This window comes from Peromyscus maniculatus, chromosome 10 (assembly GCF_049852395.1).
Source record: "Peromyscus maniculatus bairdii isolate BWxNUB_F1_BW_parent chromosome 10, HU_Pman_BW_mat_3.1, whole genome shotgun sequence".
Taxonomy (NCBI): Eukaryota; Metazoa; Chordata; class Mammalia; order Rodentia; family Cricetidae; genus Peromyscus; species Peromyscus maniculatus.
Genome location: NC_134861.1, coordinates 33182787 through 33204318, shown reverse-complemented (window position 1 = coordinate 33204318; position 21532 = coordinate 33182787). Strand labels below are relative to the sequence as shown.

General features: G+C 41.7%; 1 protein-coding gene across 2 annotated transcripts in view; it reads right to left on the bottom strand.

Annotated features, from left to right (window-relative positions):
- Psme4 (proteasome activator subunit 4) overlaps nt 1-11877 on the bottom strand; it is a 141302-nt gene extending 129425 nt beyond the window's left edge. Inside the window, exon 1 of one of the 2 annotated variants that reach the window (XM_042285507.2) lies at nt 11451-11877. In XM_042285507.2, coding sequence (XP_042141441.1) covers nt 11451-11692 — 242 coding nt within the window. In that variant the 5' untranslated portion in view covers nt 11693-11877. The remainder of the gene's footprint in view (nt 1-11450) is intronic. The other variant, XM_006996211.3, reaches the window with a different exon arrangement.
- Between the last annotated feature and the right edge of the window lie 9655 nt (nt 11878-21532).

Below are 21532 nucleotides of genomic sequence, written 5' to 3'. Positions count from 1 at the left end.
CACACACACACACACACACACACAGTCCCTAAGGTTGTTTATGAGAATTAAAGGAAATAATGAATGTAAAGCACTTGGCTGACTGCTGGCACATTAGGACCTTCAGTGTGTAGCATAGTGTCTATGCCATTCAGTCAAGATTCTACGACCCTTCGTGTTACAGATATTAAATTGTTAAACTTTATTTTTATTTCTTGTATTCTTGTAGCTGAATCAGTAATTACTGATTGTATGAGCCGAAGAACAGAAAACAGAACGGTTATGCCAGTAGCTTTGAGCTGTTTTTACCTATTTCCGTGCCTTGTCAGTTATCATTATGTCTACAGGATCCTACTGCAGCACCTGCCCGACCACATCTGTGCTGGAGGAAGACCTGAGGCTCCCTCACCTAGCAGAGGAACCAGCAGACACTGAAGACTGAGGTACACAGCAGCACCAAGGAAGAAGGGCCTGACCAAGTTTAAGTAGCAGTTAAATAAAGGATTAACTACCAAATTCACAGGGAGGTGATGAGCAATGAACACTAAATTGAGTCATACAAAACAGTTTTCTGAGCTGGTCAGTGGTGGAGTACACCTTTAATCTCAGGACTAGGGAAGCAGAGGTACATGTGTTCCATGTGCTGAGGCAGTTCTGGTTCCATAGCCACATCTTACAACCCAGGTTTGCTTGTTTGCTTTGGAAGTAAAGCTTACTATTACTTTTGGTGGGCTCCTAATTAACATAATTCCTCTATTTCATAGCCCAGGATGCCCTAGGAGTTGCTATACAACCTAGTCTCAAACTGCCTTAACCACCATACCCAGAGAACTTCTTCCAACTTAATCCCCACCTTCCTTCTTCTCCTCTCTTTCTCTTTCCTCTCTCCAGCCCCTTGTTTCATTGTCTGGCTGGAGTTTTTTGTTTTGTTTTGTGGGTTTTTTGTTGTTTGGTTTTTGAGAAAGGGTCTTATTGTGCAGCTCAACTAACCTGGAACTCAATATGTAGACCAGACTAGCTTCAAACTCAAGAGATCCACTTGCCTCTGTGTTGTTAATTAATTTTTCTCTTTTGAGGGGCCCGCCACCCAGCAACCCAGCTATACAGCCAGACACTGAAGAAGGAAAGAAAAGGTATACAGGAATAGAGAAAGATAAAAGCCCCCTTAAGTTAAGAAAAGCTGGCTAGCAACAAGCCAAGCTAAAGCCAGGCATTTATAATTAAGAATAAGCCTCCATGTGTGATTTATTTGGGAGCTGGGTGGTGGGCCCCCCAAAAGAGCAAAAATAATCAATAACACCTCTGCCTCCAAGTGCTAGTTTTTAAAGCTGTATGCCAACACACCTAACTCTACTTATTTATTTATTTTTAGACATGGTCTCAATATTTAGGCTGGGCTCAAACAAACCTCCAACCTCAAGATACCAGAGTAGCTAGGATAGGCACAAACCCAGGAGAAAAATCACAGGAACTTGGTTCAGATTCCAGGTTTATCACATAACTGGTGGATCTGACCAAGTTTAAGCATCAGTTAAATAAAGGATTAACTACCATTGGGAGGTAGTGAGCAATGAACACTAAATTGAGTCATATAAAACAGTTTTCTGAGCTGGTAACTGGTGGCACACACCTTTAATCTCAGCACTAGGGAGGCAGAGGCAGGTACATCTCAGTTTATGTCCAGCCTGGTCTACAGCTCGAGTTCCAAGGAAAGCCAATGCTACAAAGAGAAATCCTGTCTTGAAAAACCAAACCAACCAAAGAAAACAGTTTCCTGAAGCAGGGCCTGCACAGGCCTGTAAACCTAGCTACCGGAGAACTGAGGAAGAACGACTGCAAGTTCAAGGCCAGGCAGAACTATAGAATAAGTCCAAGGAAATGCTAGACAATTCAGTGAGACCCTGGCTTAAAATAAAAGTAAAGGGGGAGCTGGAAATATGGCTCAGTGGTTAAGAGCACTTGCTGCTCCTGCAAAGGACCCAGGTTCAATTCCCAGCACCCACATGGTGGCTTACCAATAACTATAGTTCTAGATCACCTGACCCTTTTTACGGTTACCAGGAACTCATGTAGGGTACATTTATTCACACAGGCAAACACTCATAAAAACATAAAATTAATCTTTTTAAAGAGTATAAGAAAGACTGGTGAGGAGCACTTGCCTAACATGCATGAGGTTCTAGGTTCAAACCCACAGAGGGAAGATAAAGAAGGGGAGTGTGGTAGCACTGGAGCACAGTGGGGTACAGCTAGCATTAGGAAACAGACCAAAAGGATCAAGAGTTCAAGGATAGCCTCCATTACAAAGGCCAGTGGGGGCTTCCAGAGACTCTAAAAGAGGTTTAGCTTGAGTACATAGCAAGAGTTCAAGGTTAGCCAGACCCTGTCTTAAACAACACTAACAATAGAAACCCATTAGCTGTAACTCACAATAAAAAATGCATCATAATCCAGTACACATCTATATAAAACTAAAAGTCATGATCCTTAATTAATAATAAATGTGTCTTAATGATTATTTCCTCACCTTTTGGTCCTGACTTATTATTTGGAAATTATGTGATGTAATGAATAAGTAAATAAAAGTTTGCAACTAGCCCCCATTAAGAAAAGAAGTGGGCCAGGGAGCTGGGCCACCAAGCCTGGTGGGCTGGCTGAGTTTGATCTCTGGAGCTCACATGGTGGAAGGTAAGAACTACCTCCTGAAAACTGGCCTCTGATTTCTCACAGGGGGGCGGGGTGGTGGTGATAAGCAATGAAAAAAATAAATAAAAAAGATTATTTTTAAGTGAAAAGGTCTTAAAAATGAATGTTCTTGGGTTAAAGGTATGGATTAATGACAGAACAGAGCACATCCAAGCACACAAAACCCTGGATTCCATACCAAACAGCCTAAACAGTAAAGTCCTAATTGCCACAACAGTAGTGTGGCTCATGCTTATAATCTCAGCACTCAGGAGGCTGAGGTAAGGAGATAGCTGCTAAAGGGTGAGTTCCTGGCCATCTGAGGGCTACAGCTTGAGATTATGTATCAAAAAACACAAAAATACTTCCTCTACTTATAAACCATGCCAAAGGTAACTTTTTTCCTGCTTATACAGATAGGGAACTCCACCTGTTACATGTTAACAGCAAGTTGTCATTTTGTTTACTGGAGCCTCTGCAAGTATTCCATTTGCTTCAGAATACAAACTATACTAAATAAGCTCTTTCAGAGGTTTTGAGGTGTAACTCAGTGATACAACACTTGCCTAGCATGCCTAAGGCTAGACCCCATTTACTCAATGCAGAGGTAAATTAATCCATTCACTCTTTAAGAATCTTCCAAAATGAGGCTGGAAGAAGTGGCTCAGTGGTTAAGAACACTGGCTACTTTTTCAGAGGATCAGGGTTCAATTCCCAGAACCATATGGCAACTCACAACTGTCTGTAACTCCAACTCCAGGGGATCCAATGCCCTCACACAGACAAACATGCAAGAAACATATCAACGCAGATAAAATAAAAATAAATAATTTTTTCAAAAAAAGAATCTTCCAAAAAACATCAACTCTACTCAAAAGCCATTTGAGTAGAGAAATAAGAAAATTCTAGCTGCCCAAAATATGTACCTATATTTATATTTATAAATTTTCTTGCTATAGAAAACCTCTACTTCATTGTTAACTTTTAAAAAAAAAATCACTAGAAAATGAAATGAAACACCTATTGAAAACAGCCCTCCATTGGACAGCCAACAAGGGAAAAATATGAAACAATTCCAACAACTCTTATTTGCAGTAGAATACTAGTCTCATATCCATTTCACAGGAGCAATGGTTATTAGAGGTTTGTTTGTTTATTTGTTTGTTTTCCTTAGAAAGAAGTCTTTATTGCCTCCTGGTCCATTGCCACATGAAATGCAGCAGCTATACACTCCTGACACCAAGGACAATGCTGCTGCTCCTGCTTCCCCACATTTCCTGACATGAAAACCTGAAATCCCTTTGGAAACTCTAAGTCAAAAGAAATCTTTCCTCCCTTAAAGAATTTTTAAAAAAATATGTACCTACCTTTAAGTTTTAGAATTTTACTATTTTATTTTATGTGTATAGGTGTCTTGTCTACAGTGTGTGATGGATGGCTGGGAATCAAACCTAGCTCCTCTTCAAGAGCAACCAGCACCCCCCCACACACACACACAAGAAGTTTACAAAATTAAAGACCAAGTTTTTGTTATGCTTTTATCTCAAGTGTGTAGAGCCCAGTTATTGTGAAATACAGACAAATTAGCAGAAAAGGGTAGCTATCCAAATTTAATGATGCTACTATAAACTATTTTAACTATAATCGAAATTAAATACAACTAAAACCATGATTTATTTTAAAACTCAAAAGATTTATTTTAAAACAAAAGTCTTAGGGCCGGGGGATGTAGTTCAGTAATAGAAAGCCAGTCTAGCATGGATGTAACGAGGCCCTGGGCTCAATTCCCAGCTCTGAGGGGAGAGGGAAGAACATGAGAATGAAAGGGAAGACAGGAGAGGGAAGAGGAGTAAGATGTGAGAGGGGAGGAAAAAAGGTCAAATTCCTTGATAGAACCAACATAATCTACTTTGCTGAATATCACTCCTGAATACCCCTTTGAGGTTATGAAACACTAACCTTTTTTGTAACTAGATTGTTTGTTCCTTCAAATTCTTTGGTTCAAGATATACTTTCTTTTGAGCCCAGTATTTATTTATGGACATAAACTACCATTCACTTTTTAAATTTCAAATGTAACATTAACAATTCCTTAGCTTTGCTAATGCTTTGGGTTACAAGAACAAAACACTAATTCTAATAATGAGTACCATTTCTAAATGCAGGGGTGGGGGGAGGATGGGGGAGGTAGAGGGCTGCAGAAGTAAAAACAAACCTCAAAGTAGTAGAGAGGAAGATATGCGCACAAAAGCATGAAATGCAGATCAAAAGAGAAATGCTGAGAATAGACCAAATATGGAAATAACCAAGCCAAGACTCCAAAAGGGAATCTGTATGCTGTGTGCTGCTTTTAATATTCCAGTGGAGGACTAGCTAAACCAATATAGGGGCTTTTGTTGCTACTGTTTACTTTCTGTTACTATGTTCTTAACTTGCTGTTATTACAAAATAAGGTAATAAGTTGGCTTTCTATAAGCTTCAGTGTGGAAAACAGAAGCCTTAAATTTTGTATTAACAAAAGCAGGAGGAAGAAAAGGGAACCAGGTACAACAGCCAGGAAGCCAAAGGTACAAAAAGGCTGGGTAACCAAAATAGTAGGATTATATAGGAAAGAGCAGCTCAAACCTAAGGCTGTAGCCTTAGGACCCTGTAACAGGCAGGGGCTGAAGGATGCTGGGAGAATCTGGTGGCCAGGTTCGTTTTGATATGTTAAATAGGCACCCCAACCCTTAGCCCCAGGGTTTGAGACTTAACAACTACAAATGAATTTCACTTAACAGAAAGTTGACAATTAGAAAGTTACAAAGTTTTTACTGAAAAGCACCTCTCAATTTTTATTGTTTACTTATTTTGCAGCTAGATGGGTTGTCTCACACTCTATAACCCACTACTCAGAATACTGAAGCAGGAAGAGTACAGTGAAAGAGTTCCAGGCCTCCCTTAACTACAAGGTGAGCTCCAAGCTAGCCTCTACAGAGTCGGCCTCTTTCTCAAAACAGCCAAATCAACCAAACAAAACTTCTCCACTTCAATTAAGAACATGTACTTCAGGATGGAGGTGCAATTGTGATAGACCACTTGCTTAGTATATGTATAAAACCTAGGGTCCCAGAACCAGCACTGTGGGAGGGAAAAAACAAAAAAACAAAACAAAAACCCTGGATGTATATTTCAAATACAATGGTATTTTACAATCCTGACCAAAAAATAAAAATAAATAAAAATAAAAATAAAAAAATGGCATGGCTGTCACAAGTGACACCCAGGTTTCAGGCCATCTAATGGCACTGTTTATGGTTTACTAACTGCCTTTCTTGGTGCCTCAATACAGGTGTTAAAATTGATCACAATGAACTATATATTTAAAAGATACATTTAGAAATCAGATTTTTATCATCAAATTTCTTGGTAGAGCTACTCCTTTACTGGTGTGTCCTGAACAAACAAAAATGGATACTAAGAGAATGAGCATGTTGGAGCGTCCTAAAGACAGAAATCTTTCACTGATGTGTCCCACAAACCAAAGACAGTTCCCAACCTGTACCAAAAACAAAAAACCTAAAAAAGTATTGAAAAAAGAATAGATGCTACCTCTACTATATTATGTTAACCTATCTGTCTCAGTGTTTTGACTTTTTAAAACAGAAGTAATTCCACACCATATTTGTTACCCCAGAATTGAGTCTAATCTCTGAAGGATAAAAGATGCTACAGTATAAAAATAATCACTAATAAGCTTTTTTTTTTAAAGATTTATTTATTTATTATGTATAAAGCATGTATGACTGCAGGCCAGAAGAGGGCACCAGACCTCATTACAGATGGTTGTGAGCCACTATGTGGTTGCTGGGAATTGAACTCAGGACCTTTGGAAGAACAGTCAGTGCTCTTAACCTCTGAGCCATCTCTCCAGCCCCACTAATAAGCTTTTTTTAGACCTAGTGAGATGGCTCAGCAGATATGGATGTTTGTCACCAAGTCTGATAACCTGACTTCAATCCCTAGAAAAATCACATGGTGAAAGTATTTTGACTTATCTGACTTATTCAAGCATATCATGGCTCAAGGGCATGTGTGTCATACACACATACGATAAATCAGCCTTTAAAACTGTTCTGCCTAAACAATACAGAAGCACTAGCTATTGCTATGATTTGATACTAATGGGAGGATGCTGAAGACTACAGGGGACATAGAGATGAGCCTAGAATAGGGTTGAGTCTGGTGAGCACCACAGCTGGAAGGCCAGGGCCATCAGCTTCTCAAACCTTCCTCAAGTTCAATTTTATCAATCTTGGTGTTTCCCCGTTGTTGTTGTTGTTGTTGTTGTTTTAATTATCTGCACGTATACACAGATTTCTTTTTCCCCCCTCCTATTTTGTGGAGTGGAATGTTGCATGTACTACAATACCTATGTGGAGGTCAGAGGACAACTTACAGGAATTGGTTCTCTCTTTCTATCATGTGAGTCCCAAGCATGGAACTCAGGACCTTAGCCTTGGCTGCAAGCACCCTTATCTACTGAACCATCTCACTGGCCCCATCACATCAGATTCTGTAGCATCCTCAGGGTTCTAGTACTTTCAAGACTTCATTCTGAAAACTATTTTATTTTATGTTTGCCTGTTTCCATAAGTGACTCTCCCCTCTGACCTACTTTGTTTGTTCCTGTGAGATATGTTCTTCCTTGTGTGTGAATAACATCACAGCAACAGAGTGATAGTCTTAGCAGGTCTTTTGGATAGAGTCTTGCATGGATGCATTTTTATAATCAAACATGGTGATTTCCAAGATCATGTCTTACAGTCACCTATGTGGCAAAAATAAATAAAATAAAAAATAAAACTGTTCTGCCCATAAGGACAGTAAACTATAATAAACCTTAGACAAAATAATGCAGGTAAGAGGGAGAACTCAGAGTAAAACCAGTCACTAATTTTGCAACTCGATATGTGTTGATGATTATTGATGATAAGTAATATTCATTATATTACTATTCTCTTCTGTATGTTTGATATTTTCCATAATAAAAATATTCAGAATCAACAAGATGGTTCCTCAGGTAAAAGCATTTGGCAAGCAACCCTAAAGACCTGACTTTGCTCCCTGGAAACCACAGTGAAAAAGTGGAAGGAAAGAGTTGATTCCTTAGAATTGTCCTCTGACTGTTCCTACAATACACTATAATAATAAAATTAAATAAATAATAAAAAATTGAAAATGTATAAGGTAAAAAAAATTGCATTTAAATAAACTATTCAAATTAGAACCAAAAATGAGGTTCTAGTACAAAGAGCCAGTTAGCAAATAAAGAGAAAACTGGTTATTTCTGAATAATTGATGGCACTTGGGAGGTGGGGAGGCAGGGGTCAGGAGTTCAAGTTTTAAGCAAGCCTGGGCTACTAGAGATCCTGTCTCAAAAAGTTAAGCCAAGCATGGTGTCTCCTGCTAGTAATTCCACCATTTGGAGGTGCAAACAGGTAGATCAAGGCCATCCCACCTTAGCCTGGCCTATCTATCTCAAGGTGGTGGTGGTGGGGGAGATCACAACTGGTTTATATGAAGCCCAAAAATTTTTAAGAAATATTAAAATAATAGATTATCACAGCAAAAACAGTTTCCAGGAGTTATTTAGCCCAACACTCTTCATTTTATCTCCAAGAAAACAGAAAGGCATGATTAAAGAACTTTCTCACATTTCCAGAGTTGGTAAGAAGAATAAAATTTTCTATAGCTACATTTCTTCTAGGAAATACTAAACATGCTCACTTGAGAATTTTGTAGATATTAAACATTAAACAACACAATGGGCTTTTAAAAACGGGGAGGGGGAATGAAGCACAACTAACAGGTCACTTAATATGACTTAGAGGAAAAACACACACCAAAGATCATAGTATGTCCTATCCAATTTAAAACGTCACATAGCTATGCAATTCCAAGAATGAGTTTCCAGCATTTAACCACCATTTCAAATTATTCTACCCGACAGCACTTCTTGCTGGTTATTTACAAAAAAATCAAGTCACCAGCATTAAGCTTTCTAAACAGCAATACTGCCCGACATACCAAGCATTGTATCTCCACTGTATTTTTAGCCTTTCCTTAGTAATGCTTACTTAAGTCAAAACAGCAACAAAATCTAGTGCTAATTTACCAAACTCACTAACCAGAAATTGGAAAACAACAATTTAAATAGGCTCATAATCCAAATTGGATGTCTTCACACATTGGCACATATTGTACACCAAAGAAAAGTTGTGTATATCCCCTCAAAGCAATATTCTTCGGCAAGTTTATCCAAGTGATAACAAACTTTATTTTTTCTGTGCCCAAGTTACACAAATACCTAGGAGGAGCACATGAAGCATCTGAATTTTAACCACCTAAAAAGTAGGTTTTCTTTGGTTAAATTGAGCTCCACTTTTCTGGATCCTTAACACCATGAACTTCTTTATACTCTAGTCAAAAGGTCTGTTAACCTTGGCATTTTATGGTCACTCTAAGAAGAGCAAATTGTTTTAGTTTTGCATCTTTTAATTAAAAGAGTGCTATTTCCACCCTCTTGGTTAGAGGGTATGAAAAACCTGTCAGAGGCCCCCTAATAATTAGCACATAAAAACTATCCAAGAGGAGATACAGCTGACTATTGCATTATAAAACCCTGAGTCATCCATCACCCAGTTCACTGGGCAGATTCTGGTAAACAAAAATAACATGTCCTGTGTAATCACTCATCGGTAACCACATGCATAAACATACCAGACTATATGTAGTGTTCTTGAGAGCTGTTGGTAGCAAAAAACCATAAGAGTATACAGCAGTTGACAACTAGAGTTCAGAAGGTCAATCTATCAGAACTAAGTGTTCTGTTAAAGGAAACCATAACGCAAGGCATTATGGAATTACTTCCTTTTTAGTGAATTGGCTGTTTCTTGTTGTAAACTTCTTGTGCAATAATAGCTATTATTCTCCCCATTTACTGTGCATTTCCATGTTACGTGTACAGGTAATCTCACGACTGCATCTCAATCTTGGGCACAGCTTTCCCTATACATTTGGAGTAACTGGACAACTGTCTCCAGCTGTGTTTATCTTTCATTAACACATATCTGGCTAGGGCCATGCTCCAGACAAAAGTATTTCAGCTAAGATACCTTTCTCCAAGGACAAATGCAAACAGATAAACATTAGCTCATCTCACAGATAAGAGAAAATAACCACTAATAATTAAATCAACTCTTTACTTTCATCCCAAGTTATTTACACAAGACTCTAAGAGATTTACTGCTCACATTTCTGGGATGATGTTTTTTTTAGCCACTTGCTAGTTACTGAGTTAAGGTAGTTATTTCCCACTGACCAAAGGAGATTTCTGACAAGGCCAGGCGATTAAGATAGGTGCCAAGCTTCATTTCTTGTGCAAATTCACTCCCCCAAATTCACCCCCTTTTGGGTTGTAATTGGAAGCTGACAATTATTGCTTTGCCCAAGAATTACTGCTTGTGTATATATACTGGTTCCCTCACAGCACTTAGAAGAATAAAGATGAAGGAGATGGAAAGAACTAGGTAGAATGATGAGAGAACAGAAGAAGGGACAGAGAGGAGCTAAGTATGAGAACAGAAAAGAAGCTGTGCAGACAGAATTGACTGAGAAGAATAAAGAGAATGGACTAAAGAACTCAGTGTGCTTAGATTCATTTGATATCCCTCAGAGTAGTATCCTAGCCACTTGTAGTTTCTGTTCTGGACCCTGGTAGAAATCTCCTCAGAGCAGGCACTTGGAGAGAATTCGTTATAGTGTGCCAAACAAAACAACAGAATTCTTATAGTTCTGCCACAGTAAAGGTGCACACAGAGCAAATGATCTCTCCAAACGTTTGGTCCACTATTTTCCCCAGCTCTAATTCCACTGGCACTGTAATTTGCAGCTAGTGTATACAGAAAACAAAAGAACTCTGAAGTTGAGGTTAAGGTCGTCAACATTCTTCAGACCAACTCAAGAACACACAGTCCAGAGAATTAACAAAGCCCTGGGACAACCTGACAGGGCTTTTCACTATTTGCCTTAGAACCAGCAAAGTCTCGAGCGAGGAAATGTCACAACAGGAACATAAGCTTTCCTAGGATTCTAAGACAACATTCTCTGCCATCAACGTCTACACAGCCGAGAATGAGCTGACCACCTATTTGAAACCAATCGTTTCAATTAAATCCAGAAATCCAGAGCAACACCTCCTCCCCCACAAAACAAAACAACACACAACACACACACACACACACACACACACACACACACACACACACACACACACACACACACACACACACACACACACACCAGAACCTCTTATTCTCTCTACGGCCTCCTTCCACACCCAATGAGGTTTAGAAGTGAAAAGGCTTGGATCCTCGGGGAAGAAAGAAGAAACACAGAAGTCAGGAGTTGCTTCCCCGAAGTCCGGACCTCTCTACCCCGCAGCTCTACGTGCAGAACTCCAAGGAGAGCCAAAAGGAACCGCTAGTTGCTGTGTACGGGGACCCCTGTGGCTCCCCAGACCCCGGCAGGTGAAGAGAAACGACCAGAACACTGGCCATGAGGGGCAATGGGCAGGACCCAGAGGTTCTGCGTAGAAAGAAGGCAAGAGACTGGATCCCTCCCGGGCTCGGCCACGGGCCTCCACTGGAACCCTGCGCCAGGCCAGCGCCGCCTGGACAAGAAAAAGTTGAGCGGCAGCAGCTCAGACAAAGAGCCCGGCCCGCCGACAGCCTCAGCCAACTTACGTGGAGAGTTTCCGGGTCCAGAAGAGGCCCCCGGGCCACAGCTCCTGAAGCTGCACAGCCCGGCCCAGGTTGCTCTTGATCTGCGCCAGCTGCACGTCGGATTCGGCGTCCAGACGCTCGGCGTACGGCAGAAGCTTGTTGTACACGATCTCCTTCTGCGGGACGAAGGCCCGCGGGCCTAGCCCCGGCCGCCCGCCGGGCTCAGGGGGCTCCCCGCCACCCGCCCGCTCCGGCGCCTCCATGAGCCCGGGGCCGCCCCAGGCCCCCGCCCCGCTGCGGGCTCCGCCTCGTCCGCGTCGCGTCGCCCTCGGCCCGACCGCTGGGCCCCCCGGCTGCCCGGCGCGCTGCTGGACTCCGCGCGGCGCCCGGTTCGTTGGCGGTGGCAGCGGCTGCTCTGCCGGGCCCGCTCCGGCTCGTCTGGTGACGCTGCAGCCGCTGAGCACAGAGGTTCCGGAAGGGTCTCAAGTCACTTCCGGGGCGGGGAGGGGCGGGGCGGAGCGGGGCCGCGGAGGTGACTGAGTGGCTTTCTTGGGGGTGGCGGAGTTTGTGCCCGGCTGGATTCGCAAAGCATCGCGTGACCAGCCCACGAGAAACAAGAGATGGAAGAGCCTACATACCCTGTACTACCCTGTAGTCCTCTGTCCCTTTTAAGCCTCAACGTTTCTGATATTCCCCCTGACCACCGTCATTCCAAAGAAAATAGTTATTTAACAAATATTGGTTCAACTATTTTCTGTGACATCCTCTCATCCTTTCCTGTGGAAAGTTTAAGTTTAAAGCCTAGTTCTGCCCTTGAGGACTTAGAGGCTTGCAGAGCTACAAACTGGGGAGCTAAAAGACAATGCTTTGGTAAATATTGGATAAGAATCTAGATTTTTGGGGGGGAATTCTAACTGAAGATATATCACTTCCCTAGAAGTTAAGTTTCAATTAATCTGTAAAGTTGAATGCCATGTTTTTAGATAGAGAAAGGAGTAAGATACATCTTTCAGCTGACAGATAAACTGAGGCTGCAGGCTTGTTTTCTAGTGATTCAGAATTCAGAAGAGAGTGAATGTATTGAGACTGAGAAGTAAATGTGGAGGGATTGAGCTTGATTCTAAAAGTAACAAGGAATTTCTAAACTAGGGCATCATGGCATCTCCCTGCCATCCCAGTATTTGGGAAGTCAAAGAAGGAGCATTGTGAGTCTAAAATTAACCCAAACTAAAAAAAAAAAAAAAAAAAAAAAAAAAGCTAAGAATAGTCACACCTGTAACCACCCAGCACTTGCACCTGGGAGGCAGCGACAATGGAGTTACCCAGAGTTAAAGATGGCATAGCTTAAGTGGTACTCCACTTTCCTGTGCTGGACAGACCCTTGAGTTCCATCCCCAGAACTTCTAGAAGATAATATTTTACAAAAAGAGTCACTGTCTCAAAAATGTTTAAAAGATGATAAGCCTAAGAGCAAAATAATAAAATTTACTTTTGTTTCTTTTAGTTTCATTTCTTTGAGACAGGGTTTTACTGTTGTAGCCATGGCTATTCTGGAACTGCTATGTAAACCAGCCTGGCCTTGAGCCTTGGGCAATCCTAGGATTGTTGGCATGCACCACACCTGATTAAAAAAAAAAAAATCTTATACACACACACACACACACACAAAAAAAAAAAAAACAGGGTTGGGGATTTAGCTCAGTGGTAGAGCACTTGCCTAGCAAGCGCAAGGCCCTGGGTTCAGTTGGTCCTCAGCTCTGGAAAAAAAATTTACAAAACAAAAAAATGTTTTAAATTACATTTGTTTATTTCTATGTGCACATCTGAGTGTGCCACAGTGCCTGTGAATAACTTCCAGGAGGTGATGGCCTCTTTCCACCTTGTGGGTTCTGGGAATCAAACTCTGGTCCTCATGCTTGGCTGCAGGTACCTTTACTGACTAAGCCATCTCACCTGCCCAAAATATCCATTTTTAAAAAACCTCTCTGTCTTTGTGTGAAGACTGCATTTGGACAGACAAGATTGGTAACTGGAGGACCCTTTAGAGAGATGACATATTAAGTTGGGTATCATGCATGCCAGTAATTCTAGCACTGGAAAGCCAGAGACAGGCTACCCACAATTTCAAAGTCACCCTGTTCTATATAGATGCTGTCTCCAAAGTACCCCTTCAAAAAGGCATAATAAGGACTAGGATGTCAGCTGAAATTATTTCAAAGACATCTCAACAGAATGGTCTGGGCTTAGTATTTGAATGTGAAGAGAAAATGATAGCATGATGCTAGAAGTCTGGCCTGGGAAAATGAATAGATAATGAAAGCCCTTTGCAGAAAAGGCAACAAACAGAAACAGCTTTGGAGACAGCAAGTATGTTGAATATGTGAACATACATGTATGTTGAGGGGGAACCTCAGATGGTATATAAATGATCTTATAAGTATATAGGGAATGAGAAAAGTATGAAAAGAACAGACCTCTAAGGAAACTCACATTTAAGAATGGGCAGATAAGCTAGGCAATGGTAACACACATCTTTAATCCTAGCACTCAGGAGGCAGAGGCAGGTGGATCTCTGAGTTCAAGGCCACACTGTTCTATGTTATGTTCTATGTCTGTTGTGGGCCATAAGGAAGGAAAGAGACAGCCCTTATGAGTCCCAAAGTCTTTAATAATTCACCACATCTAGACTCACACATAAACACATAAATATAAAATATAAAAATATAAAATAAATAAGATAAAAATTATATAAAATAATTTTATATAAAAATTTTAAAAAGAAACAAGAGGTGTAGGCAGAGTTTTCCTATCCCAAAGCCACTCTCAAATATTAATTACAAATGAATATTAATTACAAATGCTCAGCCCATACTTCAGGCTTGTTATAACCTAACTCTTACATTTTAATTAACACATAATGCTTATCTATGCTTTGCCACATGGCTCATGGCTTGTTATCTCATTTTCTACATGTCTTGCTTCCTTGGCAGATGGCTAATGTCTCTTGACTCCACCCTTCCTCATTCCATCATTCGCAGTTTGGCTTTCCTGCCTAACTTTATCCTGTTCAGCTATTGGCCAGTCAGCTTGTTTATTAAACCAATCATAACAACATATATTTAGACGGTTTACAGAAGGATTATTCCACAGCAAAGAGGTATGAGGTATTCAGGAAGAGTAGGTGGGCATTACTAAAACTTCAGTATTTCAGGGGGAAGAAGTGATCAATTCTATCCTATATATCTGGCAGGCCAAATGAAACCTGAGACAGATTGATAGAATAAAGAATTTATTTATAAAGCAGACAAGAACAGTTCAGTGAGTGTAGAGGTGGAATGTGACTGCAATGACAAAGACAAATGTGAAGTGAAAAAATGAATATAGATAACTTTTTTTTATTGTGGTAGACAACAGAGAGAGAGGCTGGAATAGAAAGCGCCTTCCCATCTGACAAAGGTAGAAAGAAACGGTATTTGTGTTGCTGTTAGCTACTGTGTTGAGCACTTCTCTCCTCCCTACAATGCTTTATCTATGTTATCTCCTTGAGTTCTCTGCAGACCATGAGTTGGGAATATTTAAGTGGCTGAAATATAATATGGTTGAAGTCTAAGTGAAGAGAGATTAATGGACTGATAGGGAGAAAATAGAGATATGGATGGGCCATGACTAGAGTTTTAGGGCAAAACCACAGTCTTGGAAGCCCCAGTAAGCTAGGCCTGACACCCACTCCAGTGTGACAATAAAAGGCACTAGTAATGGTGAAAAACAAAGAAAAGGAGCTGAGAGATGGTGTTAATTCCACTGGGCTAGAATAAGACAACTACTACAATTGTTGAGCTAGATTTGAAGCAAGCTTGATTAAATACTGGCCAGGACCATACCCAGGATTCCCAAAGAATGGTTTCAAATTACATTAGTGTAATGCTCATAAAGGCAAAACCCACAAGGCTTCCTACTTTCACCTTTATGAACAGCCACAGCATTGCAGGAAGTGGGCAAGTGGAATTTACAGGTTAGAAGTACAGTAATTTGAACTTAAAATATAACTTTAATCCTCACAATTGCTCAGTGGATTAACAGCACATGCTGCTTTTCCTGGGGACCTGAGGTCAGTTTCCAGGTCACAACTGTTAGAATTCCTAGCCACTCTACCAGCTACATGACCATGCATGTGCTGTCCAATAGCCAGGCAAGATGCTTAGCAATCTTAGGGCCTTAGGTCCTACATAATCCATGTGCTTCATGATCACATAATCTTTGCTCATGCACGAAGGGGAAACTATAAAAGCGGGTTCCAGCTACTTCTTTTCTCTTTCTGCACAGTCATTCCATAGGCCTTTGCACATCTTTTCTATTCCCTTCCCTTAATAAACTCTTATAGTGGGTTTTCTTATGCCTTGTGGCTTCTCTCACATGGTAAACAGCGCCACTTAATAAATAATAAATTAGTGCCAAGATGAAACAGGCCCTCCCGGTGAACTGCTCCCGGGATCCTGTACCAAGGTTTGCTGTACCTGCAACAGCCCACTTTCCATTTGCCTGGCCGCTGGAACACTTCATGCAACACCAGCTGCTTCGATTCATGAGTTTTTCTTTTACCAGACAGCGTAAACAGTTCCCTGGACCCATGTGAATGACTATTGATTGTCTATCATCCCTCTGGTATCCTTAGAACTGGGGGAACCCCTATCCATGGCCTTCATCTGCTACGGTTGGCCCCCATCACAGGCTTAAATCTTTAGCCATTACCCATGACTGTGGCCTGAAATATCATTCTCCCTGTGAGACCCTCATCCTTGGGCTACATATGCCCTGGCCCCCATTCTCTCCCTAGACGAAGCATTGAATGACTTCTGCCAATAGCCGATCCTCACTTGATCTCAGGACGCCTGAGGTTGTAGCCTTTGGATCATGTTTGTTTTTTTATTTATTTTTTATTTTTTCTCTCTGCCGCAGCCATAGGAAACAAGGCTTCCAATCCTATTAGTCCCACCTCTCCTCTGGGATGTCTTCTAGAAACTCTTAAGCCTCTCAGCTTAATGCCTTACTTAAAAACCTCTAAGCTTGTCTGCCTGTGCACTAAAAAATGGCCTATCCTTTAGATAACAGCAAAAAATGGCCAGCTAATGACCTCAATTTTTACGGGAATTATCTCACTTCTACCAGTGAATGGGTAAATAGAAAGTGAATGGGCAAACTTACATCCAAGCTTTCTTCTATCTCAGCTCTAAACCCTCCATTCTTGATTTCTTTTCCCCTACCCACATGCTCCTACCTATGCAACCTGAACCTAAGCAATCTCTCACTACTGCTCTGGACCCTGCTTATGAACCTCTGCCAATACAACTGCCCACTCCTCCTCGGGCATCTGCCCCTACAGCTCCGCTAACCCCCTACTCCTCTCCGATATTGGGCTGCTCCAACCACCTGACTCTGGCTCCCACCTTCACTCCTCCTGTCACTCATTCTCGAGCTGCTAAAGAGTCCAACTCCAGCCATGCCAACCTGGCAACCATTCTCCCTTTGCGAGAGGTGACCAGGGTGGATGGACTGGTTAAGGTTCATGTTCCTTTCTCCCTCTCTGAACTTTCTCAGAAAAAACTGGGTTCTTATGCCTCTAATTCTGCTTCCTTTATTTAACAATTCCAATATATTATCTAATCATATAGTCTCACCTTTCATGATATATATGTGATACTTGCTAATAACCTACTTTCTAAGGAGCACAGATGAGTTTGGGAACAGGCTAAAATACATGCAGAGGAGGTTCAACAAACTAAGGCTGTCCATCCACCCGGGGCCAAGGCTTTTCCTGATCAGGACCCACTTTGGGATTACAATACCCCAGGTGGCTCTCTAGTTAGGGATCAGTTTACAACTTGCCTCCTGGCAGGTCTTCGTAAGGCTGCCCTCAAACCAGTAAACTATGAAAAGCTAAAAATCTTAATTCAAGATAAGGAAGAAAATCTGTCTCATTTTTTAGAATGGCTTACAAAGGCTCTCTTATAATATACTAGTCTGGATCCTGAGAGTCCAGAGGGTAGACAGCTCCTTATGACCCATTTTGTCTCACAGAGTTTCCCTGACATTAGGATAAGCTTAAGCGTCCAGAGAGCGGGCCTCTGACCTCACAGGCAGAAGTCTTAGTAGTGGCATTTAAGATGTACCCTGGGAAAGATGAGAAACCCCATAAACAGAACTGCCAAATGCTGACACACGCTATTCAACCAGCCACCTGAAGGCCTCAAGGTCCCTGTTTTAAATGTGGTAGAGAATGCCACTGGGCTTGTGTCTGTCCTGCCCCATGAGGGTCACCATCTGGGCCTTGTCCAAAGTACCATCAAGTGGGACATTTGTCAGTTGACTGCCCCTGTATACTCCTCATGGCATGGGGGGATCAAAAGAAGATCACCCTCCAGCTGATCTAGGCTTGGTGATGGATGATTGAAAGTGACCTGTTTCTGGCCGGATAACAGTCATCTCTCACAGGGAACCTAGGGTAGACATCACAGTATTGGGGCAATCCATATCCTTCCTTTTGGACACCTTTGGACACAGAATTGAGCTACTTACTCAATTCTGAGGGAGTTTTGGGGTCCCTTCTCTCCTCATCTTCCTATTGTCGGGGTAGGGGGACAGTCTTAACTACCTCATCAGACCCCACCACTTAATTGTATTTGCAGAGATATCCCTTTTACCCACACATTTTTGGTTGTGCCAAACTGCCCTGTGCCCCAACGGAAAGAGATTTTCTAGCTAAGGTAGGAGCTTTTTTTCATTTACTCCCCCCATTTGCCTTACCTCAGACTCATCAGCAGCTCCTCTCCTCCTCCTCCTCCTAGCCACCCAGGCTTTAGTGTTTTCTTTGACTGATGAATCTATTTCCTCTGTTGTATCTTCAATGCCAGAGATTCTCTTTTCTATCTCTTGCGTTCTTGCATGTTGGTTATGCTTGCATCTGTATTTCCTGTTCATTTACTCAGATTTTCCGTTTCCAGCCTTCCCTCAGTTTTTTGTCTTCTTTTTTGCCTCTATTTCAGTTTTCAAATCTTGGACTGTTTCATTCACCTGTTTAATTGGTTTTTCTTGTCTTTCTTTGAGGGATTTATTGATTTCTTCTAATTTTTTGTTTGTCTTTTCTTTGAATTCTTTAAGGGTAGTTTTCATTTCCTCTTTAAAAGTCTCTATCATCTTCTTAAAGTCATTTTTAAGGTTTATTTCTTCTATTTCTTCTGCTTTGGGATGTTCAGGTCTTGCTGATGGGGCACCACTAGGTTCTGATGGTGCCATATTGGTCTTTATGTTGCTGACTGTATATTTGCAATGGCGTCTACCCATCTCTTCCTTCACTCCGTGCAAGTGCTGTCTGTGTCTGAGGGAGCCACTGAGGGAGTATCTACAGTTGATACTCTTGGTCTAATGGGAGCTCTTGGTCTAATCCCAGCTCTTGGTCCAATCTGTTCCCAGTCAGTGCAGGTTGGGCTTATGTCTCTGGTTTTCACTGGTGTCACAGGGGGCAGTTTTCTTGGGAGAGGGCAGGGAAAGGGGCAGCTCGCTAGTCCCTGGGGCTCCAATGGGTTGGGGGGTGGGTACAGGATGTGCCTAAGGGCTAGGGACCTGGTGTGCCCAGGCCAGAGATGGAACCTTACCTGTTCCCAATTGGTACAGGTTGGGCTTATGTCTCCCTTTTTTTGAAATAATCTTACCATGTAGACCTGGCTGGCCTCTGCCTCCAAAGTTGTGGGATAAAATGCATGGACCATCACACTGGGCCCATGATGGGACTTTGGTGTAAAACAATTATAAAAGAACTTTGTATCTTTTTTGTTGTTATTGTTGTTTTCGAGACAGGGTTTCTCTGTGTTGTTTTGGAGCCTGTCCTGGATCTTGCTCTGTAGACCAGGCTGGCCTCTTACTCACAGAGATCCACCTGCCTCTGCCTCCAGAGTGCTGGGATTAATGGCATGTGCCACCACTGCCTGTTTAGAACTTTGTATCTTTAGCTCCATTTTTTTTCTCTTTTATTTTTTGGTTAAGATGTATATCTTAAGTGAACTTTGACATCATCATCTGGAACTCCTTCAACACCTGAAATTGAAACATTTCAATTCTTCTGGATCCCTTGCTCAGGCTAATCCTCACATTGTTTCATCAGGATCTAAGTCTATAACAAGCATTTGGAAGCATCTTTTGCATCTCTTGAGACCATAGGCAGGATGAAAACCTGGTACTTCTACTTTCATTTTGTGTCTGTCTCCAGTTTTGGGTCTGGCATCTGTTTGACCATGCATAGCAATGACAGTCAGGAATATCTGTCTATCAACCTATATCATTCCCTTGTGGCTTAGGCACAGAGATAGGCCACTGTCCTAAACTCAGTTACTTTGGATTCCTAGATTAGCAAATCCTCACAGATAAGAACTTACTTAGGATGGATTGGCTACACCATAGAGGAAAAACTAGATTGGTCCCCCAGGAATGATAGCAATTAGCATTACCTGGAACTAGGGGGAGATAAGCAGACTAAGCCTGGACCAGGACTGTTTAACTATACATACTTCTTGGCCTATGCTCTCCCATATACTTACCCTATTTATAACTCTCACACAAAACACCCCTCAAAATAAAATAAATAAAATAAAATAAAATAAATAAAATAAAATAAAACTCTTATGCTAGGCCGGGCAGTGGTGACGCACACCTTTAATCCCAGAATTTGGGAGGCAGTGGCAGGTGGATTTCAGTGAGTTCAAGCCCAGCCCAGTGTTATACAGAGAAACCCTATCTTGAAACAACAACAACAAACCCTTATACTAATAACCCAAAAGACTTTTGACACTGAATTTATTTATTCTCCTCTGCAATGTGGATTAAATCTCTTTTCCTTAAGTTATTATTTATGGGTCTGTGTGTGGATACCTAAGAAGACCAGAAAAGAACATCAAATTTCCAAAAGCTAGAGTTGCAGACAGGTTGTTTTATTAGGCAGCACTGCTTACCATTTGAGAGAAGCCATGAAGCATAATAAAACTCACTATAAGAGTTTATTAAGGGAAGGGAATAGAAAAGATGTGCAGGAAGAGAGAAAAATAGGTGGAACCCACTTTTATAGGTTCCCCCTCATGCATGAGCAAAGATTATGTGATCATGAAGCACATGGATTACGTAGGACCTAAGGCCCTAAGATGACTAAGCATCTTGCTTGGCTACTGAACAGTGCATGTGCGGTCATGTAGCTGGGGGAGTGGCTAGGAATTCTGAAGTGCCCGACTCATTGTTCTTATAAAAAATGGCAGGTGAACAGGAATGGGGGAGCTGTGTCTCCCAAAACTGCTTCCAGTTGACTCGGTGGCCATTGGTTAACTTTTGGGGGTAGGGAAGGGGACTTTTGAGGTAGCGGAACATCCTGAGGTAGTTGATTCTCCTCTGCTGCTTTGGGAATCATCCATCACCTTCTGATACTTCGGGCTTTGTGGAATTGTCTGTTGCTGCTTGGATCTGATTGTTTGGGTCTGACAAGGTGCTAGCGAGTCAGAAAAGGAAATTTAGAAAAGATTTTACCGGGGAAGGGTGCCTAAGGGGTCCCAGGGGGAGAGGGGAGGGCCAGGGCCATGAAAGTTTGAATTATATTTATCTGAAGTGGATCTGACCTGTCCAGGTGGATTCAAGCTGGCTCTGGAGCTCAGAAGAATTCTTAAACATATTAAGAAGAGCCACAGGGAATTTAAAATCCTGAGCTGGTAGCCATGATATTATGTTTAGTACTCTGCGATTAAACTTTTTAACTGCAAGTATGGGGATGTTAAAAGGCGAAAAGATTGGGCAGAGCAGCTTTTTTTCTGAGAAGATCAGAAATGATAGGTTTAAACCCCCTAAAGCTCTGGAGTGAGAGAGGGTACTGAAGTTGGGTAATGTACCTGGTAGGGTCCTGCAACTGGATAATAATAGGGAGATGGTTCTTTGCACTAGAAGGGTTCTGGGTGTCCCAGACTTTGGGGTCCACCTGAGAGGCTGGTAAGGGAAATGAAATCTCACACTAGTGACTTAACAGCACACCTGAAAGCTCTAGAACAAAATGAAGCAAATTCATCCAGGATGAATCA